This window comes from Gopherus evgoodei, chromosome 7, assembly GCF_007399415.2.
Source record: "Gopherus evgoodei ecotype Sinaloan lineage chromosome 7, rGopEvg1_v1.p, whole genome shotgun sequence".
Taxonomy (NCBI): Eukaryota; Metazoa; Chordata; order Testudines; family Testudinidae; genus Gopherus; species Gopherus evgoodei.
Genome location: NC_044328.1, coordinates 21,637,940 through 21,652,884, shown reverse-complemented (window position 1 = coordinate 21,652,884; position 14,945 = coordinate 21,637,940). Strand labels below are relative to the sequence as shown.

Genomic DNA, 14,945 nt, shown 5'->3' with positions numbered 1-14,945 from the left:
CATTGTGAAAACTGACCAATTTTTCCTTCCCTTTGTTTCCCAACTTTTAACGAATTACTGATCCATGGGAGGACCTTACCTCTTATCTCATGGCTTCTTATTTGCTTAAGAGCCTTTGGTGAGGACCTTTTCAAAGGCTTTCTGAAAGTCCAAGTTTACTATATTGACTGGCTCACTCTCGTCCACGTGTTTATTGACCCCCTCAAAGAATTTTAATATACTGGTGAGATATGATTTCCCTTTAAAAAAGCCTTGTTGACTCTTCCCTAACGTACTGTGTTCAGCTGTGTGTCTGATAATTCTATTCTTTACTGTAGTGTCAACCACTTTGCCTGGTACGGAAGTTAGGCTTACTAGTCTGTAAGTGCCAGGATCATTGCTGGAGCCTTTTAAAAATATCCTCCAGTAATTTGGTACAGAGGATGATTTAAGTGATAGGTTACATACCACAGTTAGTAGTTCTGCAATTTCGTATTTGAGTTCCTTCAGAACTGTTAGGTGAATACCCTCTGGGCCAAGACTATAACAGGGTCCAAAAAAGAATTAGATACATTCATGGAATAGGTCCATCAATGGCTGTTAGCCAGGATAGGCAGGGATGGTGTCCCTAACCTCTGTTTGCCAGAAGCTGGGAATGGGTGACGGGATGGATCGCTTGATGATTACCTGTTCTGTTCATCCCCTCTGGGGAACCTGGCATTGGCCATGGTCGGAAGACAGGATACTCGGCTAGATGGACCTTTGGCCTGACCCAATATGGCTGTTCTTATGGCCTGGAAACGCATTACTGTTTAATTTATTAATTTGTTCCAAAACCTCCTCTACTAACACCTCAGTCTGGGACAATTCCTCAGATTTGGCACCTAAAAAGAATCGCTCAGGTGTGGGAGTCTTCGTCACATTCTCTGCAGTTAAGACTGACACAAAGAATTCATTTAGCTTCTCTGCAATGGCCTTGTCTTCCTTGAGCAGGGGTGCCTGAACAATTTGTAGAGTGGGAGTGCTGAGAGCCATTGAACCAAACTGTAAACCCTGATGGAAACTGCTGCTGCACCCTGCCTAGTTCCAGCACCTATATACCTGAGTGCCCCTTTAGTACCTTGATCATCCACCCTGCCATTAAAGCCTGCCTGTGAGATGTGCTGAATCAGTGCATTTCCCAGGGCAATTGATCCATTCATCCGTTGGCGGCCCTTCCCACTTTCTGAATCAAACTCAGGAAGTGTAACCGAAAACAGACCAGACTAGCTGTGAACTGTGCTCTTTTGAAACGCTATATAGGTTTTGCAGTCCACAATGGTGCACCATCATTACCAGTGAGCCCAAACTGTACATCTGGAGATGACTCAGAAATGTGATTGGATATTCTTGTGCCAAGTTAATGCTGAGTATTATCATCTGACCAGCAGTGTGGTTTGTGTGATCCTCCTAATATAATGGGGATTTTTCACACCAGCATTCCAAAATACACTGAGCAGATTAGCAGCACCCGCTTGTAGTATAACATTGATCTGAAAGCTAATTATAACCCTGGCTTTGAATTAAAATAATCCTGGTTGTACATGAGGATACATTAACATGAACTAAACATGTGAACCACCCTTATCTGACTATAGCTCTGTTACAGCACTCAGATACAGTGCTGGGTGTATAGCAGTATGTAGATAGAGAGCTTAGACAGGATATGGCGAGACTAGATTTCTGTGAAATGAGTTAATGCTTACATTATAGCATCACATGGTTGGCTTTCGTTTTGGGAGAAGTGTGCACAACCCGCTGGATATCCATGCAGTGCTTTAACTGGCACTGTAGATGCTGAGGATTTTTAGATTCATAGGGCACAGATGGAATTACCAGAAACTAATCATTAATAGCAGGCTACCTTTCAGTGTTAGCAGGCGCAAGGACATTTTGTCAGTCTGAGGGGAGCGACATTATTTCCTGTAATAATTTCAGTGGTCACTTGACTTCTTAAAGTTATCTTTGTGCTTTCTTATAGTCCTTGTTTAACTCAAAAGGTATTTGCTTTCATTTCTTATCATAAGCTAATGTTAGATTTCCACAGGTCTTTGTTTCTGTGAGACTTCTATCCCTTTTCCTAGGTTTTGCACCTTTGCATTGCCTCTGTCCATCTGTCTTTCTGTCCTCTTCAGTTCTTTTTGTGTATTTTCACAAACCACTGGAAAATTCAGATCAGGGATTTCCTGTTCTACTGCAAATTGCACTGGTCCCTGGGTATTCCTTGTTGCAGTACGTGCTTTGCTTACATAGTGAACATCAGGAGAGTGGCAATTTATTTTAATTAAGATAAGTGATTAGAATTTTGTTTGTTTCTTTTAAAAAGTGTCACTACAAATATGTATGCATGTGCAGTCAGCAGTATCTCCAGGGATGAAAACTGTCATGTCATACATACCGTAGTTTAAGATGAGCAATTCTAAATGCCGGCAAAGATCTCATCATTGTCAATGTTTTGAAACCATTTTGATCTGACAGTATGTGATCTAAATAAAGAGTTTCAAGAAACTACAACCAACCACAAAGCCTGTTTCATACAGAGATGAGTGATACAGAGATCTTGTGATCCCCTTAATAAAACGGGCATGATACTGAGATACAGTGCTCATCACTGTGGCATAAACACAGAGGACCCCATTCAGAAAAGCACTTAAGCACATGCTTAAGTCCTATAGACATCGATGGGTCTTAAGCACATGCTTAAAATTAGGGTCCTAATCCATATAAAATGGAGCCAGTTCTCCATTCTCTGCTACAGAGGTGCAGCCTGCAGACACTACAAGCTTAAAGGCTTTCCTGAATCTGGCCATAGATTTAAACAATTTGTAACGAGAAGAATGTATTTAGCATCTATACTGCAAGTGCTCCTATGAAAGGGAGAAGTCTCCTTTCTCAGTAGCTGTGATCCTTTTATGCATATCTTAGTTATATCAGTTTGTCCAGAATGTCCCATCAAATGGCAGTAAATGGCTTTTAAAAAAATAAATGCATTTAATTACAACTGAATGGATCTGTGCTGATTGAGTTCTCAGATCTCAAGGTCCTAAAGCAGCCAGGCTGGGTAATGTGTAATGTATCCAAAACTAAGTGGGTATATTTGCATCCAGCAGACATTACAGAAGGTGGAAGAAATGCAAGAACTACTGCAAAGGGAACTAACAGTAGGCCTGGATTTCCAGCATGTAAATTGCTGCCGCTAAGATACCTAATTCTTACTGGCAGATCTGGGGAAAATAACATATTAAGACTTTGAGGGCTTGAGAGAGGCAGGTTGTCTGCTAGATCAGTTTGCTGATGGGATTTTTCTTTTTCACAAAGGGTTTGCTAAGTGTAATTATTATCTTTTGCGAGACTTGAACAACATTCTCTGCAGTGGCTTCTGAAGACTCTAAAGATGAACATTTCAATTAATCATTTTGAATGCTGTTGGAATTCACTTATAGATCTCTGAGGCTAGAAGGGGATTTTAGATCATCGAGTCTGACTTCCTGGATAACACAAGCCTTAGAATTCCATCTGTTTACTCCTGTATGCAGCCCAATAAGTTTGCGTAAAGCATATCTTCCAGCAAGGCATCCCTTGATTTGAAAACAAAAAGAGATGGAGCATCCACCACTTCTTTCATAGCTTGGTCCAATATTAATTTCTCTCTATTAAAAAATTGAGCCTTATTTTTATTATGAATTTGACTGGCTTTATATACAGCCACTGGTTCTTGTTATGCCTTTCTCTGCTAGATTAAAGAGCCCTTTAGTACCTTTGGGTATTTTCTCCCCAGGATATTCCTTAGAAAATATCTATGTCATGAAAAATCCATGGTGGAGCAGGGAGAGCGGGAGGAGGAAGGGGAGAACACCGGTAAGTGTACAATAAGGACCATTTTTGTTCTCGCAGGGGGATGTCCTAAGTGAAGTAGCACATTTTTCCCTCTCTCTAAATTCAGCTGATTCTCTGACCTTATTTGTGCAAACTGAATACCATTGTTTCATCTGCCTGTTTTCTGTTCCCTCTGCAGAATCGTCAAACCTTTAACAGCCTTAGCTGCTTTAGCACCACAGTGGACGACTGCGCTCAGCAGAATCAGTTCTGCCCTGGTGTCAACAGCCCCAAGTCATGGACAGCATCTCCTTCCTCCTCTGATGTCATGCCAGGCAGGACACCAGCCTGCACCCCCGTGCCAGAGCCGCACTCAAACGCAGAAGAACATAGAGTTAGCAAAGATGACCTCTCTTGGGAAGAGTCAGACTATTGTGCCACGGAAGATGAGAGCAGTAGAAAAGAAGATGAAAGGGCTTCATGGAAGAGTAGTGGAACAGGGGGGCGGAATGTCTTTCCGCTAGATGGTGAATTAGACATTGAGCAAATAGAAAACAATTAAAGGATATTGTTTGCGTCAGGCTTTGGGGATGTGAATTAAGAACAGCGAGTAGTAAAATCTTCTAGGTTTAATACTTGGGTTATACTGTATTTAGGCATAAAAGCAAATCAATGTTCTCATCCTATCAGCAATAGGAGACAAAAGCAGCCTTGCCAAAATTTCATCAGGTATCCTGAGCAATTTTTTTTTTTAAATCTTGAAATTCTATGTAACTACTGTAGCCAGATATCAGCTAGTTTGGTGAAAATAGGCTTTGGAAAGAAGCATTCTAGAGACCTCCAAACTGCATTTTTCCCCCTCCACCATTAAGTCAACAGCTTTTAGTAAACTTGAAATTGCAGGGGTTGGAGTAGCTGCAATTTCTTAGTGAATATGTGTGTTTAGATTTTTTTTTTTTAAGGACTGGAAAATAAAGTACTGGTTTTGATTCACAAACTAGGTACTGTCTAGTATAGAGAGCTAGACTGAGAGGGGCTGTGTTATGCCACAATGGGACCCTCCTCAGCCTGGGCTTTCTGGGCAGCAAGCTATAAGGAATGTTTCATTTTAAGTGATTCATACCCCTTCTTCTGATTCCATACTGCACCTTAGACACTAGGAGAGGGCAGATTGCAAGGGGGTGATGAATCCTTAGTTTAACCTTTCAGCCTGGAGATCATTATTCAGCTCAAGTCTGAGTGAGGGATCTTATAACTGAAACCCTGCAGTCTTACTTAGGCAACACTTCTACAGTCATAACCACAGAATCATCCCATATTGCCTTGCCATAAAGCCTTTTTAGTCCTGCAGTCATCAACAGAGCCATGAGAGGGAAATCACAAGCATAGTGCTTGACATTTGATCATGAACACAGCAAAGGATTTATATTTTCAGTTTCCTTAATTCAACGAAAGCAGAGGGTAGAGAATGCACAATAAAAACAACCCCCCTGGGGCCAGATCAACAGCTGACATAAGTTACCTTTGACATCAATGGAGTTATGCCTGTTTACACCAGCTGAGGATCTGGCCCATGTCTCAGTGTTTGGGAACTTCAGATCAGTGTTAGAGCTGTGCCAGGCATTAGCATAAGAGCAAATTCTGCCGTTTCCAAGTTGCTATTAGACACAGCTGCTTTAGTGTTCTTCCTTTCAAGCCCCCCTTTTAGACCCAGTGGAAAAATAGTCCAGCTTTCTATTGGGCTTGTGAAAGCAAGGCTTTTAGAAGAGGCAGCTCAGTGTTTGGCAGGTAACATGAGTTCTAATGGTGACTGTTCTGATCTCACTCCCATACCAGCGTCAATCTGAGATCTCCATTGTAGTCAGTGGAGTGAAGCCAGTAGAAAACTGGTATAAGGGAGATCAGAATTGGAGACCTAACAATAAAACAAAACAAACGTCCCAACAGGCTCAGATTTTCGTAGATGTCCTTGTCCAGTGTGATAAGAGTATATTTATTAAAGCCTTTGTGCTTGTCGGGCACGTCTGGCAGGAAACAGGGTGAAATTCTGAGCCAGTGGCAAAACTCAGTGGCTTTAATGGGGGAAGGGGTAGGATTTCACGTTTAGTTTTGCTGAAGGTACTTCATCACTGTAGGAGAGTCCAAGTGAGTCATTTGCCTCTTTTTGAAGCACTCGTGTGAAAGCCTGTCCAAGGTTTCATACACCAAAATCTTTTTGATTACTCCTCTGCCTCTACCTACATCTTGCCAGCCTTTTCTCCAGTACTTTTAACTTCAGGGATGTGATATTTTTTCTCTCTTTTAAGGGTTCACATGTTTGTTTTACATTTGGCATGGAACTCATAATGACTGTGAGCCGACGTACAGAACACGGCCGGCACAAAGCATCTGGTGCAGCATTCGCCCTGTCTAAACCGATGGACAGCTTAATCGTACTGCACTTGAGGATTTCCACAGTGCCAATGCTGTACAGGGCTTGTCGCCAATGGTCATCCATGTTGTTTGGGTGTATGCAATAGGTGAGATGAGAAACCGCTTGCCAGTCACTTAGGGTTGGTTTTATTACGTGGTTTACCAAATCACAGAAATAAAACACATTCATTCAGAGAGGGTTTAACCCCTGTCCCGCTAACAAATCCAGATTTTCCATGCTTTCGTTTGGCGTGTTTTACTGTGAAATGGTTTGATATTAAATGCAGTCTGATTATTTGACAAAGTAAGCTCTCAAGATGTTGAAAAGCCAGGTAGCAGCACTGAAAGCTTTCCCTTTCCCTGCCCTCACTTTTAGCAACGATAAAGTGGTGAACATTACGTTTATACAATTTATTATACCTTTTACCTTTGGAAAATAAGCTGTTCACTTGCTAACAGGTCTATGAGGAAACAATCTTTTCTTTTCTTTTCTTTTCTACTTATATGAGAACAATATCCTGGATATGGAATTTTAATCACATCTTATGTTACTGCACTTTTTTTCTGCAGTGGTTCAAGATGTGTGTAGAATCTAGTATCACAGTGGAATCCATCCAGTTTTACAGCTTTATAATGTGTCCAGTCAAATTACACAGAGTGGTTTGTTTGTAACAATGTTAATTTCAGCCCTCTCTCTAGATATGATGCTGGCACAAAGTGGAAGCCAAACAAGTAATAATTTTGGGGGGGATGGGGATGATTTTACTTTTAATGTTCTGGAATTACACAGCTCCGTGAAAATGGTATTTTGTTCAATGCATTAATCAAGAAAACACACCTTATCTAAATCCTTTAGACACATCATTTTGAAAGTGTGCATTCAGATGGTTGTATGGCCGAGTTGTGGGTGCATAAAGGTAATCATGCACACATTGAACTTTGCTTTCAGAAGTGCATTCTGGGACATATGCACAATATTACCTGGGACACATGCACTTTTGTGTGCACACTTTTTAAAAGACACACTGACAAAATATCAGTTTCCTCAAAAGCCGACTATCTATACAGTGAAACCTCTAAAGCAGTGGCTCTCAACCAGGGGTATGTGTAGCCCTGGGGGTACGCAGAGGTCTTCCAGGGGAGTATCTCAACTCATCTAGATCAGTGTTTCACAACCTGGGGGGCATGGATTGGGAGGGTTGCAAGTGCAGGGTGGGTGTTAGGGGGTGGCAAGCAGCGCAATTTACATGTTACATGTAAGTTACATTTTTGGCGGTGCTCAGGCTTGAGCCCCAGGCAGCAGGGCTCCGGCATGAGACTCCTGAAAGGGGTCCAGGAATCTGGAAAGGTTGAGAACCGCTGCTCTAAAGGAACTGACAAGAAGAAGATGCTGTTGGGTAGTTCCCTTCCCATAAAGAACTGCTACTCAGTTCAGTGTGGGATGGTGTCTTCTGCTGGAAGATTGCCTAAGAAGGGTGGTTTCCTCACTGTATGAGAGAATATTTTATTAATGTTTTATTGTCTGTTTTACCTTTTATAGCCACACATCATACCATTTGGCTTTACTGACTATTTTGAGCCTTCCTGTGCAAGTGAAATGACTGGTATTTCCCCTCAAATGATATTTCCTAAACTCTGCTGGTGGCATAGCCCTGAGACATCAGTAACATCAAATCAGCAACCAGTTGGACTGATGGAACAGTGTGCAAACACTCCCAAATCCTTTACTGTCAGTTCTGCCTCCTGAACTGTTAGTACTGCTCCAACTTCTACATCACCAAGCTTGTTCCCATTCCCTCTCCTCTGTCAAGAGGTTGCCTCTCTACTGTGTATCCCGCTGCAGCCCCTTCTTTCTGACCTCTACAGCTCCACAGAGGTCAATATTCCCAAGCCTAACAGCTCACAGATGCAGTGGTGCAGTGGTTTACAGATGTAGTGCATTGGACCATCACCACAATGCTTCTAGAGTAGCTCTTTAAAAGTATCTAGAGTATCTTTTGCTATGCCGATTTGTGAAAACCTGGACTGACTTGTTTTTTAGTTGTTTTCTTTTAGAGCTATAGAAGCACTCTGGTATTTACATATCTCGGACTTTTAATTCATAAGGGCTTTTATTTTTTAAAGGGCTGCTATGCCATATTAAAACATGCACAGTAGGAAAGTGACCAAATGGATCACTACCCAGCTGTATTCAGCATAGCAGTAGCATACAGTTTACATTGCAGCACAACCTGTTTGCCTTACTAAAGATGCTTCTACAATAAGCAATGGCCTTAGATAGGCAAATTAGCATAGACACAAACTACATTTAGCAGCAATTTTAGGCCACCGTGGTGTTTTGTTTTGAGGGTTGGTTTTTTTTGTTTTGTATGATTTTTGTACTGATTTTCAGGTTAATAAAGCCTTACTTTTAAAAAAAACTTCTGTAGAGATAAAACATTTCCAGATTTATCTGTATATTAAAACAATATAAAAAATCTGAACTAGAATATAGTATGTGCCTCAGATTCCGGGGACATCCTGTTGATTGTAAAATTAGAAGGTGTGTTGCTCTTCAGAACACAATGGACGCTCAGCAAGAGCTTACACATGCAGTGACACCAGTTTAAAAACAATGGATCCCTAGGGTGAGGATTTCTTATCTTTTTAGGACTTCACCAATATTACACAGATGCTTTGAATAACCCGTACTTCAAATTCCTACCACATGCAAGAGTCTGGCACTATGGAGCAAATGATTTTATATGCTAGGTAGTTAACAGTCTAATCATCATGGAGATAGACAGTGACTGATTTGGAATATGGATCAATTTGGACTACAGACATTTAATGATGACAACAAAATATCAACAGCAATAAAATGTCAGCATTCAATAAAATTATTTTTAAAAAGTATATTAGTGGATAATGTCCTTCTTGTTAGCACTGGTAACATACTCACAGGGAATTTGCTGTGTATTTGCAGGTATAGCTCATTGAGGTTCTATGAAAGATTGCAATACATCTTCATGTGGAAAAAAGAAGACACAGGAAGTATTTGTAGAATAGATTGTAATTTCTCACATAATAGCCTATTTGGCCAATAAAGTTGTGTTTCAAGTGCATTGTTTAAAAATCCTGGCTGACAGGACAATGGACTTATGTAGGACATTTTAGGATTGTAGCAGTGCTTTACAGAGTCTTTTTTTGATGTTTAAGAATCGAAAGAAGATGATGGACAAAAAAAGCCTTCTGAAAGCTATGAACTGAAGTAAGAGTCTCTCTATGTTAATTGCACAAATGCAAATGTACGTAAATGTATACAAAGTTGGATTTGTAGAAGGTGTAATCTTTGTTCAAAGACTGTTCTTTCACCTGAAAGTCAAGAGGACTGCTGATTTGTACTCTCTCAATGACTTTATTGCACTAGAGCAACTCAGTCTCAGGAATTTGCTTGTTACTTTTACTATGTAAATAAAGCTTCCTGGTTCAATAACCGGCTGCCCAGCACTGGTCTTTGTTTATGCTTTGCTATGTTTCTCCATTACCAGGGTATCGCTGGGGTTGACAGAAGACTTCCTCTCTTGCTATAAAGATATGGAGCTTTGTGCTGTGGTTGTTCAGCTAGATGGGCCTTACCAAAGGCAACAAATACCTTTTAAATCTCCGGGAATAACTATGGTGCTGGAAAAAAACAAGATTCCAAATAATCTCCCTCACATCTGTACACAAACAGGACCCTCCACATGACTTTCCTTCCTGTCCTGCATGGAGAGGGGTTGGAGCTCTGCCACAGCTGTGATAGCTTCACTCTTTTCTCTGGACCTCACAGACACACCTATGCAGGTCCAGTTCTACAGTAGGGGAGAGACAGAGGCTAGGTAGAGTGGTGGATTGTTGCCCTAACCACCCTGCAGAAATTCCACTAGAAATTTATCACAGTCTGGGACTACTCTTTCTTTTCCACAGGAACCTCTGGAGCAGCCCTGGTGATGGATCACAACCCTTGAGTAATGGTGCTGCCCACACGTACCATGGTAGGGATAGTATTTCTGTGCAGTTTTACAGAAACAGACACACATTTACTGTTGATGAACAAAGATACCAATTGAGTCTGTTCCGTTAAAGGAAAGGAAATCTAGTACCCTTCCTTCAAATAATAAGTGGTTATCTATATTTGGGTTTAGAAGGGCATGTTTACCTTTTGCCCCCACTGAACCTTAATATAACATATATATGTTCATTTTTCTTACTGCCTTAAATTACATTACTATATTCCCTCTGATTTGCTATGCATTTGTATCATATAATGATTTAAGAGAGTCGAGCAAAAGAAATAAGGAATTGATGCACAGAACAAACTGATAATGGAAAGACATATACAACACATACACAATTTGATTCATGATTTTTTGGGTGCCAAAAAATAATTAAACCTTCTTTATAGTAGATGACCTGTACTATGTAAAGCCACTAGATAATTTACTGTTTCAGTGACACTTTTGATGGCTGTCTTTAATGAGGGTTTATGTTGCCCATTACTGGAATTAGTACCAGTCAAGTTGGCTTCAAAAAAAAGTCATATATGCAACAACAGCATAACATTAGTCTCACTACGCACTTGTGGGGTTTAGTTGCTGTATCATCATGAGATCAGGATGCAAAGAGACGATGAGTGGGTGAGTACCAAAACCTTCTCCGGACAGCTGAATTGAAGGTACAGATAATAATAATATTGGGGGGCTTATCCTAGGCCTCATTCATCTATCCACATTAGGGCTGTGAATTCCTCACAGTTAACTCACATGATTAACTAAAAAAAAAATCATGATTACAAAAATTAATTGTGATTAATCACGATTTTAATTGCACTGTTAAACAATAGAATCCCAATTGAAATTTATTAAATATTTTTGGATTTTTTTCTACATTTTCAAATATTTTGACTTCAATTACAACACAGAATACAAAGTGTACAGTGCTCACTTTATATTATTATTTTTATTACAAATATTTGCACTGTAAAATGATAAACTAAATAGTGTTTTTCAATTCACTTCATACAATACTATAATGCAATTGTGAAAATGAAACTTACAAATGAAACTTACAAATTGTTTTTTTTTTTTTGGTTACATAACTGCACTCAAAACCAAAACAGTGTAAAACTTTAGAGCCAGGGGCGGCTCTAGGTATTTTGCCATTCCAAGCACGGCAGGCAGGTTGCCTTCGGCGGCTTGCCTGCTGCAGGTCCCTGGTCCCGCGGATTTGGCGGCACGCCTGTGGGAGGTCCGCGAAAGCCGCGGGACCAGTGGACCCTCTGCAGGCATGCTGCTGAAGGCAATCTGCCTGCCGCCCTCGTGGCAACTGGCAGAGCGCCCCCACCCCCGTGGCTTGCTGCCCCAGGCACGCGCTTGGCGTGCTGGTGCCTGAAGCTGTCCCGGTTTAGAGCCTACAAGTCCACTCGGTCCTACTTCTTGTTCACCCAACATTTACATTTAAGGGAGATAATGCTGCCCACTTCCTATTTACAGTGTCACTTGAAAGTAAGAACAGGCGTTCACACAGCACTTTTGTAGCTGGCACTGCAAGGTATTTATGTGCCAGATATGCTAAACATTCGTATGCCCCTTCATGCTTTGGCCACCATTCCAGAGGACATGCTTCCATGCTGATGACACTCGTCAAAAAAAATAATGCATTAATTAAATTTGTGACTGAACTCCTTGGGGGAAAATTGTATGGCCTCTGCTCTTGTTTTACCCACATTCTGCCATATATCATGTTATAGCAAGCTCGGCTGACAACCCAGCACATGTTGAGAACATAAGAACGACCACACTGGATCAGGTCCAAAGGTCCATCTAGCCCAGTATCCTGTTTCCCGACAATGGCCAATGCCAGGTGCCCCAGAGGGCATGAACAGAACAGGTACTCATCAAGTGATCCATTCCTTGTTGCCTATTCCCACCTTCTGGCAAACAGAGGCTAGGGACACCATCCCTGCCCATCCTGGCTAATAGCCATTGATGGACCTATCTTCCATGAATTTATCTAGTTCTTTTTTTGAATCCTGTTATAGTCTTGGCCTTCACAAAATCCTCTGACAAAGAGTTCCACAGGTTGATTGTGCATTGTGTGAAGTTCATTTTAAGAACACTTTCACTGCAGATTTCACAAAATTCCAAGAAGTTACCAATGTGAGATTTCTAAAGATAGCTACAGCACTCAATCCAAGGTTTAAGAATCTGAAGTGCCTTCCAAAATCTGAGAAGGCAGCATGCTTTCAGAAGTCTTAAACGAGCAACACCTCCAATGCAGAAACTACAGAACCCGAACCACCAAAAAAGAAAATCAGCCTTCTGTTGGCAGCATCTGACTGAGATGATGAAAATGAACATGCATTGGTCCACACTGTTTTGGATCATTATCAAGCAGAACCCATCGTCAGCATGGATGCACGTCCTCTGGAATGGTGATTGAAGCATGAAGAGATGTATGAATCTAACACATCTGGCACATAAATATAGTGTGACGCCGGCTACGACAGTGCCGTGTGAATGCCTGTTCTCACTTTCAGGTGACATTGTAAACAAGAAGCGTTACCTCCTGCAAATGTAAACAAATTTTTTTGTCTGAGCGATTGGCTGAACAAGAAGTAGGATTGAGTGGACTTGCAGGCTCTAAAGTTTTACACTGTTTTATTTCTAAATGCCGTTATTTGGTACATAATTCTATATTTGTAAGTTCAATTTTCATGATAAAGAGATTGCACTACAGTACTTGTATTTGGTGAATTGAAAAATACTATTTCTTTTGTTTTTTATAGTGCAAATATTTGTGATAAAAATATATAAAGTGAGCACTGTAAACTTTGTATTCTGTGCTGTAATTGAAATCAATCTATTTTAAAATGTAGAAAACATCCACAAATATTTAAATAAATGGTATTCTATTATTGTTTAACAGTGCGATTCATGGTGTGATTAATTGCAATTAATTTTTTTAATTGCTTGACAGCGCCAATCAACATTATTCCTATAGATGAACTGCTACACAATTGGCAGCTACCTCAAGGAAGGTGTTTGGATGCAGGATCATAGTGCACTAGGAATACACTGAAATACCTTAGCAGAGTTACATGCAGTGTTATTGTAGCTGTGTTGGTCCCGGGATATTAGAGAGACAAGGTGGACCAACTTCTGTTGGTGAGAGAGATGAGCTTTTGGGCTAACACAATGCTCTTAAGAGTTATGTAAAGACAACACTGTGGCTATCTGCAGCCCAGACTATCAGCCCTTTGCTTTCATACACTCTAAATTCTTTCATAAACTAGAAGGGAAACGGGTTGAATGATCAAACAATTAAAAAGTGTCAGGCCAGATGGCAGGAGATTTATCTGGCAAAATTTACACTACTTAATCTGATATGGTTAACGAACGAAAAGCATGCACTATAGACAAAAATGCTCTGTGCCCATTACAGTTATCTTGTGTTGAACAAAGAAGTATTGTTATGTTTCAATATTCCTAGTCAATATTTCAAGTGTCTAGGTTGACTAAGGTGTATCTTTACTCCATCCCCATTTGGATGAGTGCAACAGAGCAGACTGTGTGTGAAACATTACCAAAAGAAGAAAAAATAAAGGAGAGGAAAACTTACTTGCTGATGAATGACCATCTGAAGTGAAGTCATTTCCACTAGCTAGTGATTTAAAACATAAATTTATTTGATTTTAAATCTAAGTATCCCAAAGTGGGGAGTCCAGTTTAGTGGCTAGACTGTCTGGCTGGAAAACATAAATACTGGGCATCCCTTTTCTGCTAGTGGATTGTTTTGTGACTTTAGACAACTCATAACCTTTCTGTGTCTCAGTTTACCTAGATGTAAAATGGGTATACTACCACTTTACTACCTTCTATGGGTATTTGCAAAATGCTCTAGGAATCTCTAATGATCAGTACTTTCCCCCAAATATCTACATTGTTAAAATTTCAAGATATTCTAACTACTAAGAAAGAAGCTCTGCTTACTATTTAGATGTAATGCAATCTGAACAGTGGCTGAATGCAACTAAAGGCATAAGAGATATAAGTGAAAAATAGTTCTTATAAACCCCAGAGTGATTTATGTATTTCTCTGCAGATACTTTATTAATTATTGTAACTGATATTTCAGTAGCACTTCAAAACTCCAATAAGTGATTGGAGCCATATTGTGTTCACAAACACATAACATATAGATGAGCCCTGCCCTAAAGCACTTACAATTTTTTTTTAAGATGACAAACAACAGGTAGGTACAGCAAACGGAGCACAAGGTAACAGTCAGATGATTATGCTGAGGGCTTCTGATTTTTGGTTTTAAACACTAGTAAAACCCCTCTAGTAAAAATAAAGATAGGTGTTTGTCCATTAAACACCAGAAAAGATTACTTGTATTGAAGGGCTTGTCTACAAGGGGCAGCAATGTGGATAATAAGCGTGTGGTTTCTAAGGCGCACAAATGTGTTGCACGTTAGTTGGTCCACATAGACCTTGCTAATGCGCTTTAACATAGTGCTATTTGACACCACACTCGGGAACATTACAAAGAGATTACTCGTTACACTGTTTACTATTGTAACGTGTAATGTACATAATATGCACATTAATATGCACAAAGAGGTAGGCCTGAAATGCCCTCGTATGACACGTGCAATAAGAAGGTCACAGCACACC

General features: G+C 40.3%; 1 protein-coding gene across 1 annotated transcript in view; it reads left to right on the top strand.

Moving 5' to 3' along the window:
* FAM53B (family with sequence similarity 53 member B) overlaps positions 1-9,722 on the top strand; it is a 94,592-nt gene extending 84,870 nt beyond the window's left edge. The window contains exon 4 of the mRNA XM_030571325.1: positions 4,034-9,722. Coding sequence (XP_030427185.1) covers positions 4,034-4,396 — 363 coding nt within the window. The 3' untranslated portion in view covers positions 4,397-9,722. The remainder of the gene's footprint in view (positions 1-4,033) is intronic.
* Positions 9,723-14,945: the final 5,223 nt, after the last annotated feature.